At 34.9% G+C, this 23,805-nt stretch overlaps 2 protein-coding genes and 2 pseudogenes across 4 annotated transcripts; 1 reads left to right on the top strand and 3 right to left on the bottom strand.

The window, feature by feature from the left end:
- Positions 1 to 813: 813 nt before the first annotated feature.
- Positions 814 to 2,535, bottom strand: LOC143549110 (uncharacterized; annotated as a pseudogene). Its single transcript, XR_013138082.1, has 5 exons — positions 2,320 to 2,535; positions 2,128 to 2,249; positions 1,167 to 1,356; positions 1,032 to 1,083; positions 814 to 949 (listed from the first exon to the last, which is right to left on the bottom strand). The product of XR_013138082.1 is annotated as an uncharacterized LOC143549110 (transcript).
- Positions 2,536 to 7,178: 4,643 nt separating this feature from the next.
- On the bottom strand, positions 7,179 to 9,638 carry LOC143549120 (shaggy-related protein kinase alpha-like). The gene is made up of 11 exons (XM_077040109.1): positions 9,479 to 9,638; positions 9,276 to 9,368; positions 8,836 to 9,168; positions 8,672 to 8,746; positions 8,452 to 8,508; positions 8,221 to 8,361; positions 8,083 to 8,133; positions 7,901 to 7,996; positions 7,745 to 7,828; positions 7,565 to 7,667; positions 7,179 to 7,458 (listed from the first exon to the last, which is right to left on the bottom strand). Exons 1-11 carry the CDS (start codon positions 9,593 to 9,595, stop codon positions 7,376 to 7,378), a joined length of 1,233 nt encoding a protein of 410 aa, XP_076896224.1. The 5' UTR covers positions 9,596 to 9,638; the 3' UTR covers positions 7,179 to 7,375.
- A 5,859-nt stretch (positions 9,639 to 15,497) lies between these two features.
- LOC143549090 (putative protein phosphatase 2C 2) lies at positions 15,498 to 17,342 on the top strand (annotated as a pseudogene). Its single transcript, XR_013138079.1, has 3 exons — positions 15,498 to 15,641; positions 16,121 to 16,332; positions 16,801 to 17,342. The product of XR_013138079.1 is annotated as a putative protein phosphatase 2C 2 (transcript).
- Positions 17,343 to 17,538: 196 nt separating this feature from the next.
- Positions 17,539 to 21,137, bottom strand: LOC143549109 (uncharacterized). The gene is made up of 7 exons (XM_077040100.1): positions 20,934 to 21,137; positions 20,757 to 20,856; positions 18,091 to 18,186; positions 17,971 to 18,023; positions 17,842 to 17,890; positions 17,705 to 17,752; positions 17,539 to 17,628 (listed from the first exon to the last, which is right to left on the bottom strand). Exons 1-7 carry the CDS (start codon positions 20,951 to 20,953, stop codon positions 17,539 to 17,541), a joined length of 456 nt encoding a protein of 151 aa, XP_076896215.1. The 5' UTR covers positions 20,954 to 21,137.
- Positions 21,138 to 23,805: the final 2,668 nt, after the last annotated feature.

Genomic DNA, 23,805 nt, shown 5'->3' with positions numbered 1-23,805 from the left:
GGGGAGTCGAAACAAAGGCGAACTGACCCAGGGCGTCGAACATAAGTGAAATAACTGGAGGGGCGTCGAACCGAAGGCGAATGGACCTGGGGGGTCGAACAGACCTAGAGCACCAACCCACGTGCGAATACACCCGAACACGATCATGTTAATCGACTGATCGAAAATTCCAATGAATTTCCTTGAATTCCTCTACATTTTGGAAGGATTTGGAATTCCTTTAGTTAAAGGAATTTGAATGAATTAAATTTCATTTCTAATTCTTGTACAGCCGAACACATCAAAATAAAATTAAGGTTAATGGAGTTAAAATTCTAACTACAAAGAAACGAATACCTTAAGGAATGAAAATCAATTCCAATTCCATACAAATTCCATTCCAGCAAAACGACCACGCTAAATGAATATGATGAGACAATTTAAAAGACTTTGGTTATTATTTGGGTGATTTGCTTTATATTTTTAAAAGTAATAACTTCTTTTTCTTCATTCTCTTCATCACATGTTTTCTTGATTCTTGACTTTCCACCATGCTAACTTAATGTCACAATGTCACCTCCAACATTATGTTTGGAGTTTCTTTACTTTGGTTACCAGCCTCTATATCTTGAAGTGGAAATATGCTCCACATGATACCCAATTAAAAAGAATCATATTTATATTTACAAATCTTTCAAGCTTTCTTTTGTCCTTTACTTAAATTACAAAATATTCAAAAATAAAATACATTGTTGAGGTTAAGAGTTATCTTTTGAACCTAAGACACATATCCAATCACAAAAAACACCACATTCTGAATGTAATCTTGGCTTGTTTGAGGCTTCATAATCTAGAGATGCATTCACCTTTCCGCCATTGCATTCGTTACAACCGTCATGAGCCACCGCGATAATGCAATCAAGAACGGCGTGTAGGTGAAATAACAAGTGAGAGTCCAAGTTACTAGACCCTGTATCAATAACAAAAGCAACAAATCTCATAATACCAACTGGTTCAAGTGGTTATTAATGTGGATTAAATTTACAACTTACCTGGCCCAAAATCTCAACATTAGCCTGGGGATAGTACCATAGGTGGAATAATCTGGATACAAAACAAACCATAATCACTATAACTATAAATATAAATATATTGATTCAGCGAAAGAGGTGGTTGAAGTCGCTTACTTCATTACAGGAATCTCGGCAAGCGGGCAGACCAGACCAACTATGCAAGCCAGAGCGAACCCCAGCCGAGACCGGGTCCAGAGCTAACCACATCAGCTCAGCACCAGCAAACAGTATGTAGGCTTCCACGTTGTCCGCAACTCCAGCTTTGTACAGCTCAGCACTTAGATCCAAGAACACCACCAACGCTCTGCACCCGCTATCACATCAACAATGGTTTATAACTGTGAAAGTAACGAACTACATATTTACAGAATACTGTATGATTAAATGAAACGATAGGGAAACTCAATACATACACATGAAATAAAGCGAATGATGCACGATAAACACCAAGAAAACTAATACTGGTATCCGCAACCCGAGAAACTGTTAACCCGAACCCAAATTCAAGCTACCCTAATAGTTCTAATTCGGTTTGGTTAGTCCTTTCTGGTTTACGGTCAAAAATTCGTTCTGCGTTTTATACCCTAATAGTGCGCATTCATGCATTCATTCATTTAGTAATCATTCGAATCTTTGATTGACATTCCATTGGTTTCAAGTTTTACTTCTAAGTTCTAATTGCTTAATTATTCTACTAATCTACTAATCTTACACTTTTCAATTTCCCTTCAACGACAATTCTACACATTTTTGTTCGATCGAGTTCAAGTTCATTCGATTCAATAGGTTTTGTTCAATCAATTTATGCTTAGTTCTACCGCTTTTTTGTTCGATCGTATCCATCTATGTCCTCAATAGCGGTCAAATAACTATTTATTTATTTTATTTATATTTTTAGTTTTTTAGTTTTCTAAGCCAGATACTCGAAACCCGATAAAACCAGGGAGAGATTAGCATCAGGTAGGTTGATGCTAATCTCTCCCGCGTTTTATCGGGTTTCGACAATCTAATATATTGGATTCAACAATAACAAACAACTCAAGGTGTGATTGAAATTAGTGTTAGCGATACTGACAAAAGGGAAGCAAGGACTTTGGGGAAACCATCCTGGGGAAGATCATCGGATGAGAATTTATGATCGAGATAAAGTTGAAGCAGGCCAACAATGGCGTAAAACGATCCAAGCAATGGATGAACCTGCAATGCAACCATCATTTTGAATGAAAATTATAAAATATTTTTTTTTTTTAAATAAATAAATAGAGACCCAGATGTTGGTGTGAAGAGGTCCGATATTGATGGAACCGTTTTGATAAACGACAAGATTAAGGTTGGAGTGGATGCCGTCCAGGAGGAAGCCGCAGCCGAACAGGGCCACAGAAACTGACGGCCATATGTTCAGCTGTGTTTGACTGCTGCAACATGTGACTGGCTTCCGGCTGTGGCGTGTTTGGCTGAATTTGGCAGAGGCTTTTCTGGCCATGTAAAAACTAAGGGACCAAATCCTTCCTGGCTCACACCCCCACTGATTTTCTTATTAGTTCAAAAAGTTTACTCACGAAATTCAGAAATTAAATATTTAGTTTTCACTGATTACTAAACCACACTAGGGGTGTTCAATTTTTTATTTTTTTTTTTAAAAGGCGACTTGACTTTGTTGCATATCAAGAAAAATGTACAGGATAATATACCCAGCTGCAAGTTATCCTTACGAGCCGAACTTGTGAAAGAAAGCCATTCCCATGTTATCTGAATAAAATTTTCGAGCATGCCATGCCAAATAAGTCAAATTCATAAGTTACACAATTAACTAGTCTAATAGTACATCATCTCATGTCAGTATTAATTTTACAAAGTAGCATTTAAGCAAAAACTTGACATGCAAGACTCTAAATATAGACTAGTTCTAAGGCCAAATTGTATAGTGTATCAAGTGATACTTTAATAAATACTTCATATATACCCAATTGGAATAGCAAACAAGCATTCCATGTCCAGTAAACAAGCTTATTGGACATTGAATACTTGTTAACTAATCCATTATTGGGGTGTAAACGAGCCAGGCCGCTCGCAAGCCACTCGAGATCAGCTCACAGAAAAAACTCCGAATCTAGCCAAGCTTAAATGAACGAGCCCAAGTTCGAGCCTAAAAACCAGTTTGCTTAATAAACGAGCCCAAGCTTTGTTTATTGAGCTCAAGCGGGCCCAAGAGCCTAAACGAGCCTATTACTTATATAACTTTTATTAAGTATACTTGATATATATTTATCTAATAATAATAATTATTATTATTATTATTATTATTTTATATATAAAATTTTTGATAAAAATAATGAAAAACCATATTGTGTTATGTATAAAATTATAATTAAAAAAATACATGCATACTTATTATAAATATATAAAAAAAATAACTAATAAATAGTAAACGAGCCAAGCTCAAGCTTTAGAAATGAAGCTCGAAATAAGCCAAGCTCGAGCTTCTATAAGTTAAACGAGCTAAGCTCAAGCTTGGCTAGCTAGGCTTGATAACACCCCTCATAAACTGTAAGCACTAAATAAAGCTAAAATCATCAACAAATTACCTTGTCATTTTAGGGTTGATGGCGTCTTTCATCACCGGCTGAAATTTTAATTGGGATACGCTCGTCTTTTAAATCGGAGAAAACCTCATCTAAGGCGATGCCAGTGAACACTCGCCGGAAGGCACAATAGTGCGGTTAGATAAAACCCGTTAAGTTCAAGAATCGATTAGTGATCGCTGCCTACTCGCCTAGTCTCCTATCATAACCGGCCGAAACTAAATAGTGGGAGGCGGTAATCAAACTTGGGTCGTATGACATGTTTCTCCCTTACCACTTCACTACCAGCTCATTGATGGATAGCGGCTTCAAAATAAAATAAACTTTCTATTTATATTTATGATAATTATATAATTTTATCTTATCCGTTAACCAAAGTTTATTTTTGTAGCTAAAAGAAACATATTTCATTGTAGTAATTTAGTTTTTTTTTTCTATTTAATGGCTATGCATTATTTTGTTCAAGTGACTATTTTGATAGAAAAAAAAAGTTGGTTAACTCGGCTAGCTTGATAATTTTTATATATTTTAATTATCTTCTTACAGTTTGACAGTTGTGGTCTGTATAACTTTAGTTGGTAACTTAGTGGAGGCTATTACTTTAAGAATAGATGTTATATGCGATTAAAGATTTATGAGTTGTCGGATTATTTATTTTTTTCTCTCAAAATTTCTTTTTTTGTACAAGAGATCAAGAAGAACAAAAGAATGATTAACACCAAACAAATTAGTCCATCAAAATTATATAAATTGGATCCAGTTTTTTTATGACCTGGTAATTACTAATAAGCTTACATTAGAAAATAAGGCTTCCGCCAATGAACTACGACCACAAACACGAATATATCCAAATTTGGTTGTTTTCTATGGAACAACGATAGATCAACAAAATGCAAGGGCGAGGTGAGGGTGTCGGTAGTTGTTAAGAGAGGAAAACGAAGCCTTTTCGTGTAGAACACCCCCTCCCCCATTATTAGTATGTTAGAAGGTCTTTTTCCAAGAAGTGTATAACAAGTTTAGTTTGGTTTTCTTTTTTACAAAAGGGAGATGAAAACATAATAGAGACCATTTCGAGATGGTCAATCTCTTAGTAGACCTATAGAGTGAACTACGCTATAAGAATAAGAAAGAAGAGAGGATTCAACCAAATAACATTCTTACTGATTAATTAAAGAAAACAGAATATTAAATATGGATAAACAACTATCACAAAGTTTATACGAATCCAAAAGCTAGTAAATAGGAATTATAAATTAAAGTTATCATCCAAATTACTTGCACCACACTTCAAGAGATACCTTAATCTTGATAACAAAGAGGTTTGTGGATCGCATCCAAACGGGGTGGTTGTGGGTCGGCAAATGCAGTGATTCGTGCGTATCAATGACCGGATCGTATCAAAACATTTTAAAAGGCAAACCTAAGACCTCAAAAGGAAATTTGAAGAAAAAAAAGGGAAAATATACACCATCTTAATATATATACACACACACTAGTTTTTTTCCCGTATTACGAGGGTTGTTTAAATTTTTCGTTTATAATATTATGAATGTATTTTTTTGGATTTTAGTTTATTTATTGTAAGAAGTTAATAATATACTTGAACCTATTTTGATTAGTTTATGTTGGGTTATGTTCTTTTTTAATGAGACGTTGAATAAATTATCTACTTTTTTTTATATTTATTTGTTTATGTTCATTTGTTATAATTTGTATATGTTTTGTGAAACTTTTCATTTAAATTAAACTTAAAAGAAAAAAAGAATCGGTAATGTAACTAAATCCATATTAAGAAATTAAACTAGGATTTGATTACGAGGTTTGTTTTACATTTATGTTTCTAATATTTATATATTTTTTTGTATTTTAACTTTATTTATTGTAAGAAAATTAATAATATAATTAGGGTTGATGATGAAATGGTTTCACAAATAAATGAGATGTTATAACTCGTTTAAAAGCTATCTGGATTTGATGAAACCTATGGCCCGCTTATTTTTTTTACTATAAAATTGTTTCATAATTTTAAATAATATCTTTTTGTTAAAAAAATCGGATATTAATTTTTAGTATATCCCTATTTTAACGAATTTTCATATCAAATATTTGGCGAGATTAATTTTTAATATAATGACCTGTTTAATGGCTATCTGGGTTTGGGAAGACCCATACTCGTGAATTCGAGTCAAATGCATGAGAAACCACCATTTACAAATAAATCAATTTGGTGGATTGAGAGAAAATAAGGAGGTTTTGTTTATATATATTTAAGAAAATAATAAATTTCAAATGTTTTTAGTAGGATTGGGTTTGCTATCTAAAAAAGGATTGTAGCGCAGTTTGTTACCCGCTTACCTGCCACTTCATTATAAATCGTTTGGATGTTTTATAATGACCTAACAGGAAATATTTGTCTAACACTTAAAAGATTAATGAAAAGATTGTGACTTCTAGTTCCAATAAATTATATTAGACATCATTAAACAAGCAACAAAGTTACATGGAATGACAATCCATGGTTGTCCAACGCCTTTAGACTGAATCAAAGAAACTTACTTTAATTAAACAAATTAGGTGACCAAATTTCTTTGCCCCACAATATAGTCCCAACCTCCAATAACTTTCATAGTTACAAATTTACTTCAACAAACATAAAGCATAAGCTAGCAGTGCATAAATATACACACACTAGTGTCATCTTTCTTCATGGCATCATTGGTGTTGCTACTGACAGCTCTTGTAAAACACCATCATCTTTCCATCCCTCCGGTTACTGAGCACGACTACAACAAGAAGCCTGGAAAAACCAAGTTTTCATGCCACGATGTCGATACCGATTATGAAGACTTGTTTGTGTGGAAAAGTATGGATCATAATTGCATCTGGCCTGCATAGCAATCAAGTGTCCTATAGTAATGGAAATGATATTTATAATTATATATAATAATAGTCATTGTAGGGCAACAGGGGTGATTAGCAATTTAGCATATTGCAGATAATAAGTGGATCACAAAAAATGTGACTCCCAACTGTAGAAGTTATGAGGCCATGAGCCGTTGTTACGTTATGGCAAACCGCCCAACTTATTATGAAAATGTGTTAGTTTTTCTCCCAATTGAAGAACGTCGGTTTTTATTTTTCCTGTCATTTATTGTGAAAATGTTTTAGTTGTTAATTCACTTAATTTTGTGCATCAAACCTCACTTGTACCGCCCACCATGAATTGATGATACCAAATCAAATTGTTAAGGAGCTTTCCTATGAACTTAATAAATCAGTTTTAAAGCTGCCATTTTTTTAGCTCATCGTCTAGCTGACCCAAATATGAGTCCGCTAGTTCACGGAACAATGAATATCGACATACTAACATATACCTACCCCCTCTGTATATTCTCAATGACTCAGATGAGATTTATAACATTTTCATATATACAAAAATTTTGGTGACTTCAACTCAGATATACAAAGTATTCACACATTACATATCAGAATAATTGTGATCACAAAGTTGTAATAGCACGCGCAATAAAAGGTTGACTTCAACTCAGATAAACAAGTTGTTACACTGAACATATAATATATGGTTACATTTACGTTTTGCATTTCACAAGGGTGAGCTCGCGTATTCATACGAGTCTACACTTATATTTTGTTCTGGTCTGTTTTACAAATAACTTCTAGGCAGTAGGCACGCAACTACAAGGAACAAATGAACAAACATAATTCATTATTTTCTTACTTTCACAAACCAAGGAATGCGCAATGCTTTCTTGCATACTCTGGGACCAACTTTGTAACCATCTCCACAGCCACCCCTTTAAGCTCTATAACAACAAAAAACAAACGCCAAAATTACAGCCTTTTCAGTATAAATATAAAACAAACCAATCGGAATTCACACCGCCAGTTCGGTTTTTATCTTTTAACTACCATGAGGCTTGAAATTGAAAAGTGGTGGAAGAACACGTCCGTTTGGCAGCCGAGTAGCAGGATCACGCAACTCATCAAAGAATGGATGAATCATTGCCTCCAACTGTTAAAAAGTTACTCATTATTCAAATGAACAAAAATACAGAGTTCCAAAATTCCACTTTTTATAAAAATACTCACAGCAGTGCTTCGAAGGTTTGGCGAGTATTGCAGGAGCCTTGAAACAAGATCAACAGCTTCTGGAGGCATGCGCTTGTGGAAGATCTGAAAAGGAGTTGTGATTTGTAAACCCCAAATGTAATTCTGAAAGTTTGTAATCAAATGTTTGTTAATTACCTTATGCCACGGGTGAGCTTTTATCTGAGGAAACTTGTATTCTGTGTAGTTAGGGTTCATACACTTGATTTCTTCCCTTGTTGGAGTACCCAAAACCTATGAACAAACAACTAGCCATTGAATCAGTACCATTTGATGTTGCAAGGCAGCATATGTGTCAAATTTCAATCATTTGCAAGTACCTTTATGATCTCCACTAGCTGATCAACTCCACTTTCACCAGGAAAAAGAGGCTGAAAGGACAAAAGATATATTTGTTAGATCATACAACCTCTTTAAATCCAAAAAATAAAGAGAAAAAAGAAGCAAATTTCGCCTACTTGTCCAAGCAGCAATTCTGCTAAAACACATCCAGCAGACCAGATATCTATTGCTGTTGTATACTCAGTAGCCCCAAAAATTAGTTCAGGTGCGCGATAATATCTTGAACAAATGTAAGAAATGTTTGGCTCTCCTTTTACCTATCAAAATGGTAAGACCATATAGTAAGATAATGCAACATAATATCAACATATAAAACAAATAACTATTAAATAGGGATTGATACGAACCAAAACTTTAGCGCTTCCAAAATCACATAGCTTGACCTGATGGGTATGTGGGTTTACCTGTCAAAAAGAACATAAACACTTCAGTAAATAATCTTTATTCATCAACATCAAATTTATCATTGAACAAATAATACGTTAACTAATAACTGACACGTATCAGTGTTAATCAAGAAATATCAACAGATATACAAAAACTGCACATCAATGTAGAAATGCCTACCAGTAAATTTTGAGGTTTGATATCCCTGTGACACACTCCAATGCTACCATGAATGTAGGCCAGGGCTCTAAATATCTGCAGCATAACCAAACAAAAATTAGATATTTCAATAAAATGTCATCCACTAAGAATGGTGAATTCAACATTAAAAATGATAACGTTACCTGGTAACTGTATAGTTTGACATAGATCATCAGCATCCTTTGGTTCATCTTATTGTTGTGTCTAATCATTCGATGAATAGTTTCAGGAACATACTCTAACACAAGGTTAAGATAAAGTTCTTCCTTTTCTGTTGTTGAAAAGAAACAATGTTTCAATGCAACCACATTTGGGTGATCCAACACACGCATTGTTTGTAGCTCCCGGTTTTTGTATCTCTTGTCTTGAAGAACCTTTTTAATAGCCACAGCTTCTCCAGTTTCCAAACACTTGGCCTGAAACACAACTCCAAATGATCCATGCCCGACAACACGCTCCGCCATGTAACTAATCGTCTGAAACAAATTAAAAACAATCGAATCATTAAGCAACACGTGGATACTAAAACAACAGTCACAAAGAAATAATCCGCATAATCAAACCATCAAAGACTCAAATTCACCTGTTTTGGCTGACCGCTTTTACCGCCAATGGTTGTCACAATTATATGCCCTGTCTCTGTGCCATTACCATCAACTATTGCAGGCTCCATTTCCTATTGGTAACAAAACTAATGTTAGTCGAATGATGATAACTTGATTAAAATTAGTGGAATGATGACATAATTTGATATATATGAATACGACGAGGTCACAACTCACTAACCCTGTCATCTCTAATCTTCATGTCATTCATCTCATCAGGCAACTTTTCAGTAGCACATTCGCTTCCACTAGGTTCTCTTACTTCAGCTGCAGGTGGCACCACACCTGCAGAAGCCATCAATGTGGTAATTAAATTAAGGCAAAATGCTTCTCAAGCTTTATACTATTATCTGCAAACAAACAGATGTATAAACTTTATCATTAATAACCTAAAAAACCGAAAAAAAAAAGAAACAAAAAAAACACCACCACAAATCACTTGACTATGCATATAGAGGTTTAACAAATGCAGAAAATTTATCATTAATAACCTAACAAAATAAAATAAAAATTAAAAGAAAAACACAAAACACTTGACTATGCATACAGATGTTTCCGATTCGACCGAAATTGAATCGAAACATCTCGAAACGAAAACACAGCTTACATTTATCAATCCGATTACATACAGCATCAATTATTAAAATCAAAAACTACAGGAGTTAACAAATTGTTAGGTAAATGAGTATATCGGTCAATATACAACAGATCTCATACAATTTGATAACAAATCATCAAAAATTTGAATCCTGAAACCAGTAGAATCAAAGTGCTGATAAAAGCTAGGGATCTGGAACAATAATCATAAGGATTCAACAATAAACGCTAGGTATAATATCAATTGAGATTAACAGGAACAAAAAGAGTGATAAGATTAAGTAGGTACCGATTGATGAAATTGAGAGCAGGTATAAGAAAATTGAAAAGTAAACTGGTGTTGGTGTATGAATTAGGACTTAATAATAACTAATAATAATACAAACAGACATTGGGAAGAAGAAGAAGAAGATGACTATTTCTCTCTCATCTGTCTTTTTGACCATTCAAACTTTAGTTTTATAAAATTATTAATAATAAAGTTTGATTGTAAAAGTGTTGATTTAATCCACCAGTCTCAATTTCTGCTCATCACATTTACTTTTAAAGGTATCGGGGTGATACAAAGGATTATATGAGTATGTGGTTTTTACTAAAGTTTTATATCACTACACTATCGTGTTTTTGAGCGAGTGTTCAATGGTGTTGGACTTAAATGAGGGTTTTTCTCATATCGAAAAGCGAGTGTATCACGATTTGGTGAATTTAGGTAGTAGCCGATTTGAAGGATTCGTTGATCGTTCAAAAAAATTGAGAATTTATGATCCTCATGTTTGAAACGTGACTGTTATGGGTTTTCTCTCGGTTATGGGTTTTCTAATTGATGGTGACTAGGTCTGTTCAAAAAGCTCGTGGCACGACGCTCGGGCTCATGGCTCGCTCGATAAAGCTCGAATAAAAGTATAAAACTAGCTAAAAAAAAACTTGATTTGAAACAACTTGAGCTGAGCTGGCTCATTTTTGTAAAAGAGCCAAAATCGACCATGGCTCGGCTCGTTGTCTCGTTTAACTTCAAAATCGAGCTCAAGCCTAGCTGAGCTTCTTCTTTAATTTTCAAACTCAAGCTCAAAACCACACTGACTTGACTCATAAACAACCCTAATGGTGACTAATATGGACGGTTAACATCTCGTTTCAGTAGAGTTTAACAAGTATTGGGGTAGTTTAAAGTGGTGTTAAAAAAATAATAATAAAGTTTGATTGAAAGAAAGTGATGTTATTAATTGGTCAAAAATGATGGTCCACATGCATTCAACCTTTTACCACATCGGAATCATACAATTTAATGTGTTGATTAAGATGTAAACCCATATTTTATTTTATTTTTTATTTATATTCATTTGAGTTGTTCAAGTCCGACCTGTAAATACTCATACTATATGGTATGCGTTTAAGTAGGAAGAGGACCACGGTATTATTATTTTGTAATAAATTTATACCATCATTCAAAATAGATTGAAGTTGTCATTAAGTATAAGTGTGACATCATATATGTATGATTATCTATTGTTTTTGAGTTTCTGAAAATAAAATTATGGGTTAAATAAAGTTTTGAAATGATTTATTAAGTTTGTAAATCATACTTATGGAGAATTGTTACTATATTGTTAGTTAGCAATAATGCAATACACTTGACCATCTTTTTCATATAAAACATAAGTAATGACTTGTGTTTGACGTTATTGTAATTAAAAGTATTTGTATTGAACAAAATTAGTAACCGGTTATTATAGATATTTGACGAATAGAATTAGATTTTATATGCATAATTGCATATGTTGTATTTGGGTGAATTTAAGAATACCAAATCTATCGATTATAATTTTTCAAGTTCTATTGAAACTTGAGCTATCGCTCACAATTATTATATTGAGTAGGTCCATTAACATTGTGTGTAATACATTCAATATTATAGAAACACAATGGTATGATTTGCGGTGGTATTCTTAGGGTTTAACACTCATAATAATAAAAGTATTATAGTACTAATAATTTTAAAATAATAATAATAATAATAAAGATAAAGATAACGCTATCAGGTATTAGAAAACAGTTTATCCTTCAAATTGTGAAGATAACATGATTATAAATAAACGTCCTATTTGAAAATAGAGTTAGAGAATATATGAGTTGCCATTCTAAGAACAACAAATAAAGTTTGCATATAGATGAGAGTATGTAAGGAAATCACGATACATAGACATTGTTCCATCTCAAACTCAATCGTCGTCATTTGTCTGAGGATGTCCCATGTTACGTACAATGGTGAAGTTTAGGCTAAATCATAGAAGTGACCAAAAGTATTTATGGGTGATCTTACTTAATAACTATAAAGTTTTTGAAAGAAATCGTGAAATTTTATACTACTAAGTGAAACCCGATTCTACTAAAAACAAAGTTTTAGGTCTTAGAAGCTGAAATTTTACTTTGCACGACCCGATGAAACTATGTTCAGAAATTCCACAGCTTTTGGAGCTAGAATTCCAAATGTATCAAATGCAAAAGGAGATGAAGACGTGTTGATAATCTAAACAAGCTTTCTCACGTTTAGCCACTTTGTCTGATTCTGCCTTCAACATGGCCTCGCCTGCAACGAATGCATTGTTCCTAAGCCTAACAAAATTGCAATAGTAGGCACACATGTAAGGTTCACACAAGCGTGTTTTCCATGCCAACCCAAATATGATAATATTGGTTCGCCGAAGAACAAACCCTCCTTCAAGCGGATCGATTAGAAAGTTCACGGCGGCCTCTTTTTTAGTAGCAATTCATGCCCGTTTAAGAACATCACATAGAGCATCCATGACCAAATCATGTATGTATTTAAACCCGGGAAGCTCTTTGCAATGGATAGCATGATCGCCAAATGAATCCAAACAAGCTTTGCGGCAAACTGGGTAGGACTCACCAAGCGAAAACATAGGGATTTCTAATTTTGGTAGGGGGGAGCACGTTTGTGTTTACAGGGATTTCTAAATGATCAAAACATTACAATAGACACCTTCATATAGGAATTTAATTTATGCCAAAACTTTGAAATTACAAACGATAAAAAGAAATGACAAATATAATGGTAAATGACAACTTAAATGATAGTGACACAAAAAAACTTAACTTATTTTTAAAAGGTTTTGACTGCTATGAATTTTGCATGAAAAGTCTATTTGGTGAAATTGAAAACCTGAATGATGGATCTTGGCTGACAGCTAGGCCAAACCTCCTACGACGTTTTCCACAAAGACTGGCTCATCAAGACCCTTCAGTTGATTGCTAACAGGCCCCGTAATTCCGCTCGTAGCCCAAGTTACACATATTTTAAGTTGGGCCCTTTCGACCCTATTTACCCCTATCAAGTTGGTTCATATAAGAGTTTGCCAACTCTTGTATCAGTTTTGGCAGTTTTATCACGTGAAAATTGTTTATAAGAGTCCATTAATTGGTTCATGACGAGATTTGGCCGTTCCATCACGTGAAAATTGTTTGTAGGTATGGAGTATTATTTAAAAAAAAAAGTTAAAATGTTATAGAATTATAACAAAAAGAGCGTATGCTTTGTGTGATTGTGTAAAAAAAATTAGAAAAAATTGTGTTAATTTATAGGTTTTAAAAAGAAACCGTTTAATTGTTTTTTTAGTTTATCAAACGGTCATATAATCATTGATCATGTATGACTATTAACCAACGAATATATCCCTCATCACACAAAGGGCTGACAATGGTGTAGCCAACCAATTCGACGCAACTCCATACATGCCTGATGCCCTCAAAAACCCTAATAAAATTTAAATAAAAAATCATAAGAACTACAGCAAGTAGTTTTTTATTGTTCTAATCAAATGTACATAGAGAAAAAATAAAAAGGTTGTGTGTTATACTTGGTACATGAGTTACTATACATATATCGCATCCAATTGTCACACGGGCCGTATAAATAACAGAAAAAGGTCATACAAGTCATATAGTCTTGGCCTAGTATTTTGTGTGTTGACACGTCAGTTGCTTCTTTGCCATTCTAGAACACAAACTCATGCATCTCGTGTAAACATTATGACCCATATGATTAGCCACTATAACAAATTAACACTCATACGCAAGGGTGAAGCTCTTTGGAGCAGTTTTTTGGGTTAGTAGAGTAAAATTTGTGATTTTTCCTGAAAATTGCTATCGGTATTAATCGTGGTCATCCCCGAGCAATGTTTTAAAAACCGGTTGTTTACACGTACCGAATTGGGCTAAAAAATGGTACAGCCGGTTGAACCGGGTTATACCGGGAGGTTCAACCGGTTAAATAGTTTACCTTATAATTTCCTATAAATACAACTTTAACTCCAAAAATAATCCGAAAGTAAACGATTTCATAACAAAAAATAATCAAAAAGTCTATCCATATTAAAAAAATAACACAAAAGCACTCAATTTTAAAAAAAAGAGTCCTAAAGCCTACACGTTTGAATATTAGTTGTTAGGTTAAAAATAATTTTGATAAAATATGGGACGCAAATATCAAAAATTTCTAGGACATAAAACCGGTTTGCCGGTAAAAACCGGTATTTTAGAAAAAACCGACGGTACGATGTTTTAGCAAACCGGCCAAAAATACCGGACTCAAAATACCAGCCTGCTGTTCCAAAATCTGGTTTAACCGGCCGGTTTGAACCGGTTTTTAAAACACTGCCCCCGAGGTATTTTTCCAAAAAGCTAAAGTCACCACTGATATATATATATATATATATATATATATAATTCCACATCGTTTGATTTTTTTATAAAACCTTGTAGTTTTTATAAACATAAGTTACAAAATAGTAGTCGAATAATAAAAAAACTTTGTTTTTATAAAACTCAAAATTGTAGGGGTCTATTTGTAAAAATAAAAACTTGTTTAAACAACAACATAAAAAACGAGGATTGATTAGAGTTTTAATTTTGGAAACTAATAAACATGTTCCCTCACCTAACTTGCTCCTTGTTACCACCGGAAACCACCAGCCATTGCCATCCGCCGTCCACCGCCTACCCCCGTTGCCATTGCCATAAAAATAGATACATAGATGTCATATTGTTTAATCCGATCCTAACCGAATCACCGAAACGAACCGAATTGTCGATCTAAAATTTTTGAGTCTGTGACTTCAGTCACTCCCGGGACAAAGCCCAAGCTTCGCCACTGCTCATTGTACGCCTCATACGTTGTGTCAGTAAGTAATAATTTAGACTAGAATATTAAACAGAAAGCCGACAGCGACGAGCCCGCGAATGGTAATGCGGTTTGAGAAATATAAAACGCGTCCAACGACTTGTCTTTTGTTTTTTTATTATATATACAAATACAAATACAACCAAAAAGTCAAAATAATATATATACTACATATATATATATAATTCAAACACCCTGTCACACCATTTGATGGGTGATTTGATTTGATTCGATTGGATTCGTTAAACAAGAAAATGATAAACGAAGCATCAGCAAAGGTGATGGCAGAAGACATTGCCAACCACACTCCTCATCTCGTAATTACTCATTCTTTCTATTTCTTTTATTATCACATCTGGATTTGTAGTTTGTTGTTTGTATTCATAGCATGAATTGACAGGAATCCGTTGATATGGAAGGTTTTCCGAGTATTAGATCAGGGAGCTATGCGGATATCGGGCCTCGAAGATACATGGAAGATGAACATATAAGGATAGATGACTTGTCTGCATATTTGAGTTCTCTTCCAAATCCTAGTGCCTTTTATGGAGTACGCGTAACCAATATGGGTCGAGTCCAGCCTTATTTCTCATGCTCGAGGTCGAGCTTGGCCATTTCAAGCTTTGTTTCAAAAGCTCGAGTTCAGCTTATTAGTAGTTTTAAAGCTTAAGTTCAGCTTGACTTTTCTATTATTTATTAACTATATTTATTGTTATAACTTTTATATATATGTAATACAAATCATTCACTTATTTTTATCATAATTTTTCATATATTAATAATTGTTATAAAAATAAGTATTAATATACTAAATATAAATAAATTATATAACTAATAGGCTTGCGAGCTGGCTCGAGCTCGACAATAAAGTCAGGACCAGGCTCCTCTATTAAAACAAACTTATTTTTAGGCTCGAGTTCGTTTAAGCTCATTTTGGTTTGAGCTTTTAGCTAGCCGATCTCAAATAGTTCACGAGCAACTTTGCTCATTGCACATACTGACACTCTACCTTAACCGTTGATGTTGCAGGTTTTTGATGGTCATGGAGGACCTGAAGCAGCAGCTTACATCAAGGATAACATGAAACGCTTATTTCTTCAAAATCCGCAAATATCTCAAACAGATGAAGTTGAGGTTTCTCTCCGGAAGGCGTTTCTTTCAGCTGATTTAGCTTTGGCCGAAGAAGCTACCGTTAGCACCTCTTCTAGGACTACTGCATTGATAGCTCTACTCTTAGAAAGGTAGATTCATTCTCATAGTTGAGCCGATCATTGAGATTATTGCTTTTAAATGTTAAATGTATAGCCAAATTGAAATTTAAATATTCAAACTATTACTAATATTTGTCAATGAAAATGTGAGAGCCATTAGTCAAACTGGCAGTTAATTTTAAACAAAATTTGAAACTAGAAATAAACAAAATATAGAACTTGAAGTAGAGAAAAAAATATAAAAAAAAGTTTGAACCGGTCAACCCACTTTGAAAAGTTATGTAGACAGTTTTGGTCTCTGGTCTGATTATGAGAACAATGGTTTCAGTCAATTATCTATCTGATTATTATATCCTCCAGCTGTAAAATTGTTACTTTATGTTTGGATATAAACACCTGGTTTTAATTATCTCGTTTAATAATCACCATGTCCTACAACTAGTTATCTTATTCAAGACGCAACGCCAAACACCCGATAAACGTTCATTTTTTGTGCAGGCGTCTTGTGGTAGCAAATGCAGGCGACTGTCGAGCTGTTCTTTGCAGAAAAGGCAAAGCAATTAACATGTCACAAGACCACAGACCAACTCATCCATCAGAACGAAAGCGTGTAGAGGAGCTTGGCAGGTTTGTGGATGATGGATATCTTAACGGTGTTCTTTCAGTATCCCGGGCTTTAGGTGACTGGGATATGAAGTTACCTCGGGGGTCAGCATCACCATTAACCTCAGAGCCAGAAATTCAGCAAATAATCCTCACTGAGGAAGACAAGTTCCTGATAATCGGGTGTGACGGGATTTGGGATGTCATTTCAAGTCAACAAGCGGTCAAACTTGTGAGCCCGTGGCTTACGCCATCATGATGACCCTGAACAGTGTGCTAAAGATCTTGTTAGGGAGGCCCTACGTCTTGGCACGTATGATAATCTCACAGTCATAGTTGTTTGTTTTAATGCCAAAGACCATCAAAGAGACACAACACCATGACACACAGGATGTTGTAGCATTTCTGCACAGGCATTGTACAGTTTCAAGGGTTTGCTCCATAAATAAATGTTTTAAAATTTCGTGTATCATCGTAGATAAATGAGAGATGAGTTTTTTGTTGTATGTACATAAGCCGAATAACATTTCATGTTCCTGCCTTAATTTGTAAAGATTAGCCCAGTTTATGGTCAAACCGACATAATAAAATGTGATCTTACTTTATATTATACTGATAATATAGAGTAAGAACTCAGGCTGAATCCGGGTGGTATGACTTAGCATAATTTGCAAATCTTTCCAAGCCGCGCCCGAGCAAGTTTTGAAGGAACGGTTGTAACGCCTGACAGTTGGAATTAACGAAAAGTTGGTTAGATCAACACAAGTATATGATAAGATGCCAAAAAGAAAGTACTTACAGATGCCACAGGGGACAGTAATTGAGGTACTTCATATGAAACTGTAAGCTATAAAAAGGAAAATTCGATTATAGCCTTATATAAAAAGTAAGAATGTGATTAAAACAATAAATTGGATTTTGGGTAACGAGCCTTACTTCAACTAAACATGATGAAGAACCTTTAGGAAAAAACCGGACTGCTCCTCTGTAAAATAAAAAAGAAAAAACAAGCACTTCATTAATAATTTACCAAAAATAAGTATGATAAATTTAGCAATGATATACCTGTTGGGAAGACCTTCTAAGGATCTCCAGTGGATTTTTTGATTTGGGATTGGCTGTAAGATTCAACAGTGTGAGATTAAGATATAAAAGATACAAGGGGTGGCTTTTACTTGCTGTTACCTGCATGTTGCGAGCAAGCCATGAGAATTCAAGATCTTGTCCAAATGCTTTATATTTGAGAGACCACCGTGATAAGTCGGGTTTGTCTTCTAATATCTGAAGACAATAGATTCCACTGTTTAAACAACTAGTCTGGTGCCCGCGCGATGCAGCGGTGTATACGCAAACACAGCCGGTGTTAGTACGTTTGTAACCTCGCAACGGCACGTGCGTAACCTGACGGTGGTATGCATTTAACGTGGCATCGGGCGTGTAACCGGTGCCAGTAAGCACGCACATAACGCTTATACGCGAGCAATCCGATATGTATAAACAATGTCAATCACGTAAATGTTGCTTGAACGCACGCAACCGGTGGCGACAATCAAGACGCAAAGATGAAATGTATAGTAATTTCAAATAAACTGCTTTATAACCCAATCCGTTTTGACGGACGTGTTCCGACCCGAAACCCGTTTTGACATGACCCATTTCGATCTAAGCCCATCCCAACCCTTTTTTGTATTAATTTGTTCCAACCCTAACTCGCTTCGACATCATTAGCCAAACCAGCCCAACCTGTTGCCGGTAATAACTGGTAATCACGTAACATGCTAGTTTTTTTAAAGTTTAATAAACTATAGCGATACTATACTCAAATTAAAGATAATAAAATGCTCGTTTTTATGGTGTAATTTATTAGAAAAAATATTAACGTGTGAAAAAGTTATGGCCGTTAAAAAGTCGTTGGGGATGGTGGTTTAGAATGAGGAGAAAATGTGTAACTATTTAATAAATTAACAAAACTTGATTGAAGTTGAAGGACCATAATTGTAAATTATTTTTAATTGTGTAAAGACTATATTACCCCTACATTTTTAAAATTCTATGCATTGTTACTTGTACAATATGCAACAAAAGTGGTAGCTCTTAAAATTTAAGAGGTCCCTCACTCCTATATTACATATAGTATATAGATATATAGATATATAGATATAGATTTTTAATAAATACTGTAGATGTCAAAGGAGGTTAACTTAAAAGAGCTATATCTTTCTGCTATTTCCACATTCCATTTTGTTTCATAATATCTGATGGTGAACATCACCAAATGTTGTCTATTTTGAATTTTGATTTATTAACGTGCTGTCAAATTCCTAGATTCGAGTAAATCATGGAGTATGGGTAGATATTTAAATACAGCATGAGACAAATTAGATGACAAATAGCAAAAATGCTTTATTTGGTGTTAGTGATGAGTCAAAGGCTTATAGATTATTTGATATCATCATCAAGAAAAACTTTATCAGGCAAATTTTTTTGATGGCGAATCAACTTAAAGAGCATTAATGATCTTTATTAACAAATTCCAACAATTTTTGAAGGAGAATAGTTACAACAAAAGCACAACGAGCTCAATCGCATGCAAATCCAACCATACAAGAACAAAGGATGCTACTCCTAGTTCACTTATCAATTAACAACTTGTGTTTATCAAGCAATATGGTGGGATAAAATCTTGTGCAGTTTTATGTCTCCAGATTATTGTGACAGCATTTGAACAGTTGAACTCAAAGAAACCTCTTTTTCATGAAAGAAGCAAATATGCACAAATGAGACTGTATTTTTAGAAAATCTTCCAAAAGATGAATCGAGGAGATTTAAATGAAAAAGAAACTACAGATTGTAGTTTCTACCAAATGTGAAATCCCATTGCTTTTTGAATAAGAACATATGCTTCTGTATATAATTAGAAAATGCATTTTCACAGAAAGCGTTGAGTGCATTAAAGATTACAAATCCGTGCATCGTTTTAGGTACAACACTCGTTGACATTTCTGAAAGAGATGTGTTTCACTTAACACAAGATGGTGAATCCGCTATGCAGTCTACGAAGCTTAATGCTCTAAGGCCAGAAATGACAGTGGCATGATTGTAAATAACTTCAACATTCAGTGGCCTGAATGATTGCATCCGGTAATACAGAGAATCACATATGAATGTAAAATTGCCATACTTACTTAGACTGCTAAACTTATATATACTTAGATGCCAAGCTTAAAAACATAGATGCCAAGTTTCCACATATTGAGAAAATACCAAGAATGCCATGATGGTTTATAAGCCAACAAAAATGCATAGATAAGCATTACACCAAAAGTGTCATAATAAGTATTCTGCCAACTCCCCAAGTAGTAAGCCAATATCAAACTTATGCTAAAAAGTTTAACTCAATGTCATCTAGATTTATACCCGAATAAATAGCCCTCTGATTATACTCTAATGATGCCATGGGTATGCTAGCTGTTACGTCTATAATTTAAGTTTGTTTAACAAATGATGTCATTCAACATAAGCCACATATCGAACTATGCTAGTAGTAGAATTGATGTAAAATCTTCTTTCTGTTTCTTTGTATACTTATGAAAATTAAGGTTCTTAAGAGCACTCTCCATGTATGTTACTGACTTTTGAAGTATGTGTCAAATCGATCGATCCGTGATCTTTGTTGGCATTAAAATTTGGATTTTATATGAGGCTTGTATAGATGAACATATATATTCACATAGAGAACTACGAATAATACTTGATAGGATCTTATAATATAACAATAGTAAGTGGTTAAAACTTAACACTAGCAAGCAATTAAGTAACAGTAACGGAGTGAAAGCAGTATTAATTGGCACCTTAACAGATGAAATGAAGGGCATCCATCGAGGAATAGCTTCCCTATCAAGGTAACAATTATAAGCAACCGAAATTGGCACATCAATTTCCATTTTAACCCTGCAGCAGCATAAATCATCAACAGAATTATAAAAATAAAACTGAAATTAACAGCAGAACTAATAAGATTTCAGTACGTGCAGTCCTGCCATTCCATGAGAACAGTGGATCGTCTAGGTTTAAAATTGGTTCTAATGTTACGTCCATGAATATGATTGATTGACCGTCGGCCGGTGAATGAGGAAGATAGGGAGGACGGTAGTAGTGAGAGTTTGGATGTAATGGTTCTGGTTGTTGTGCGGGGTTTAATGGTGGAGACGGAGAAGACGGCAGCGGACGACGACATTAGACCACCGGGAGACTGACTGACTGACTGACTGTTTGGGGCTCATCGAAAGTCTGTGGTGGTGGATGTTCTTTATTGGACTCTGTTGGCTAGTCCACGTACACTTCATCGCCCCTTAACTTAATTATTATTTCAAATATACATGTGTTAGTTAGAAGGGTGCTGGTTAAAAAATGAAAATGAAAATGAAAAAAACCTTACTAATGGGTAATGATTTCACTCCTTCTATGTAAATAAAATAATATTTAAATTATAAAAAATAGTTAATAATAAATAAAATGATTGATAATATGATTGGTTGAAAAGGGATAAAACCACCTACCTGGTTGAAAAATTCATCACCACAAAATAAGCCACAAGGACAGCGCCGCCTTCTCAAACCTCCGTAGTGATGCTTGGACTTCATTGAGGTGCCATGTCATGGGGAAAACGCCTCGTAACTGGTAGACTAAAACAATATATTTTGGATACTATTTTCAAAACCGGACCGAACTACTTTAATTTTATCTTTTTATTACATTTTTTGACATAATGCCAATAATAATCCTTATTTAATTGTTTTATAATATTTTTCGTTTAACAAAAAACCCCTATTATGACACCTTATTGTAATTAACGGCATATGAATTTAGATTGGCTCATGTATGCATCGATCAAGAGTTATAGCACCCGTGGTCGTGGGTTTGTGTCTCACGGATGACGCTAATGAAAAAACATCAAACAAAACACAAAGTCAAGATTGATATTCCCACAGGGTGAGGTGGTTCTGAAAGCCAAGAATCTGAGCGAATAACCTGAATCTATAAAACTAACAAAGTCGTTAGCCTCGTTATAAGAGGACCAGGGAGTATGAATGAGAGTCCATAAATTGGAATCCTCTTACCTGCTGGAGATGGTTCTGCCTCTTCACTGCGTTAAATCTTAAAAACAATATTTACATCAACCGCCTCCTCATATAACAACACCATCTTGTTCAAAGAAATCAATTCATTTGCAAAATTTAAGTGACACGAACCTAATCGTTAATCAAATGGCCTGATAAAATAGATGGAAACCGGATAGAAAATAGAGAGAACATAGACTAATTCATTATCAATAAACTAAACCGCTAACCCACTAACTATTAAACTAACTAGACCCACGAAAGAAGTTAAGGTAATGGATGAGATCAACTAAACATCCCATGTTCACAAATTCCGATAGTGCATGGCGGCACGGTAGAGTTAGGCACATATCATTAAGCTTTGAGTCAAATTCGATATGTTCACATCATTTAGAACCTGTCTCGTTGGTCTGTATATCTAAGAGGACCATAAGTGTTCAATGGTAAAGCTGAAGGGTTGTTTGGTGCAAATAAGAAGCCTCCCAACGAACTCCCAAGTCCCAAGTATATAAGAGAGTATGCTTTGAGAGAGAGGATCAAGATCAATCATTTTGTGAGGTTTGTTCATAGTTTTCTTAATAATATCGTGTTTTCTAACTCCATGACGTAATCTTATGTATACACTTAGATCTTAATATATGGTTTCTCTGACTCATAGTGTTGATGCGTTGTTAAGTCACATATCCTTAGTTAGGGTTTATAATCAATGTTGAGTTCTCGTATTTTGTTACTTGGTGTTGTAATTAGTACAATTGTAATATGTAGGTGTATACTGAAATTCTTTCAAGCATTTTAATGCATTTTAATGATCATCTTTGAAGAAACGTGGATCGACTCACTGGTAGACGATCAACTTTCCTCGGGTATGAGTATGCTATTTCACCGATGGTTCTCCGGAGTATGAATTCTTCCACCTACAAAACGAGCAGCACCGTGAACTTACCCCTCAGAAAGGGACAGAGGGGTCCTCTTTGGGGTAACCCTCCGGTGTGAGAATAAGAGATTGTAGGAGAAGATAATAATAATCTGAGAGTAAGGAATTGGAATGTATTTTCTTGCTTACCTCCCCTTGTGAAGGTGGTGTGGTATTTATAGTGCTAGGGTTTCCAATGATTGGACTCAGATCCCATTAGGGCCTTTTTGGCCTCCTCCTATCGCTTTGCGCCACGTGTCCTTAGGACACCTGGTGCTTTTTCATTGATTATTCTCTGACCCAGGTATTTCACCTGACCCATGTGCAATCACGTGGTAGCACATGGGTTTTGCTGAGTTGTCCACCTTTCATTGGCAGCTGTCAACATCAGCATATTCTTATTCCCTAAAGGATACCTTCTGGAAGGTTGTCTGACGAGCACAATCAAGGTTGTCCTTATCCTGATTTGGATAAGGACGAGGTTGATTATGTGCATGTGTGATATGCGCCTATCCTGAGGATGCGCGAGGTCTTCTCTTTATTCTCACGCGCAGATGTTTCATGCGCAGATGTGATATGCGCAAGCATATGTAATATGCACCACGCGCAGATGTGATATGCGTGAGCATATATGATGCGTGAGCATGTGATATGCGCCACGCGCAGGTGCGCCACGCGCAGATGTGATATGCGTGAGCATATATGGTGCGTGAGCATGTGATACGCGTGGGCATATGTGATGCGTGAGCATATATGATATGCGTGAGCATATGTGATGCGTGAGCATATGTGATATGTGTGAGCATATGTGATATGCGCCATGCGCATAGGTTTTGGCTTTGTGTCTTCATGATATCTTGATTTCAA

Source organism: Bidens hawaiensis, unplaced genomic scaffold, assembly GCF_021521415.1.
Source record: "Bidens hawaiensis isolate Kalapana, Puna unplaced genomic scaffold, B.hawaiensis_p1.1 tig00015443_1, whole genome shotgun sequence".
NCBI lineage: Eukaryota > Viridiplantae > Streptophyta > Magnoliopsida > Asterales > Asteraceae > Bidens > Bidens hawaiensis.
The sequence above is the reverse complement of the archived record's forward strand: the minus strand, read 5'-3'. Positions and strand labels throughout refer to the sequence as shown.

Bases quoted from the DNA above. Each gene is read 5' to 3' on its own strand.
- LOC143549120 (XM_077040109.1), bottom strand. From the start codon at position 9,595: ATGGCTTCTGCAGGTGTGGTGCCACCTGCAGCTGAAGTAAGAGAACCT. The intron at 8,509-8,671 runs GTAGGCATTTCT...TCTTTTTGACAG, and splicing joins TCAAACCTCAAAATTTACTG to GTAAACCCACATACCCATCA. The intron at 7,459-7,564 runs GTAGTTAAAAGA...TTGTTGTTATAG, and splicing joins TTTCAATTTCAAGCCTCATG to AGCTTAAAGGGGTGGCTGTG.
- LOC143549109 (XM_077040100.1), bottom strand. From the start codon at position 20,953: ATGGAATGGCAGGACTGCAC. The intron at 18,187-20,756 runs GTGCCAATTAAT...TATTGTCTTCAG, and splicing joins CCTTCATTTCATCTGTTAAG to ATATTAGAAGACAAACCCGA. The intron at 18,024-18,090 runs GTAACAGCAAGT...TGAATCTTACAG, and splicing joins GGCTTGCTCGCAACATGCAG to CCAATCCCAAATCAAAAAAT.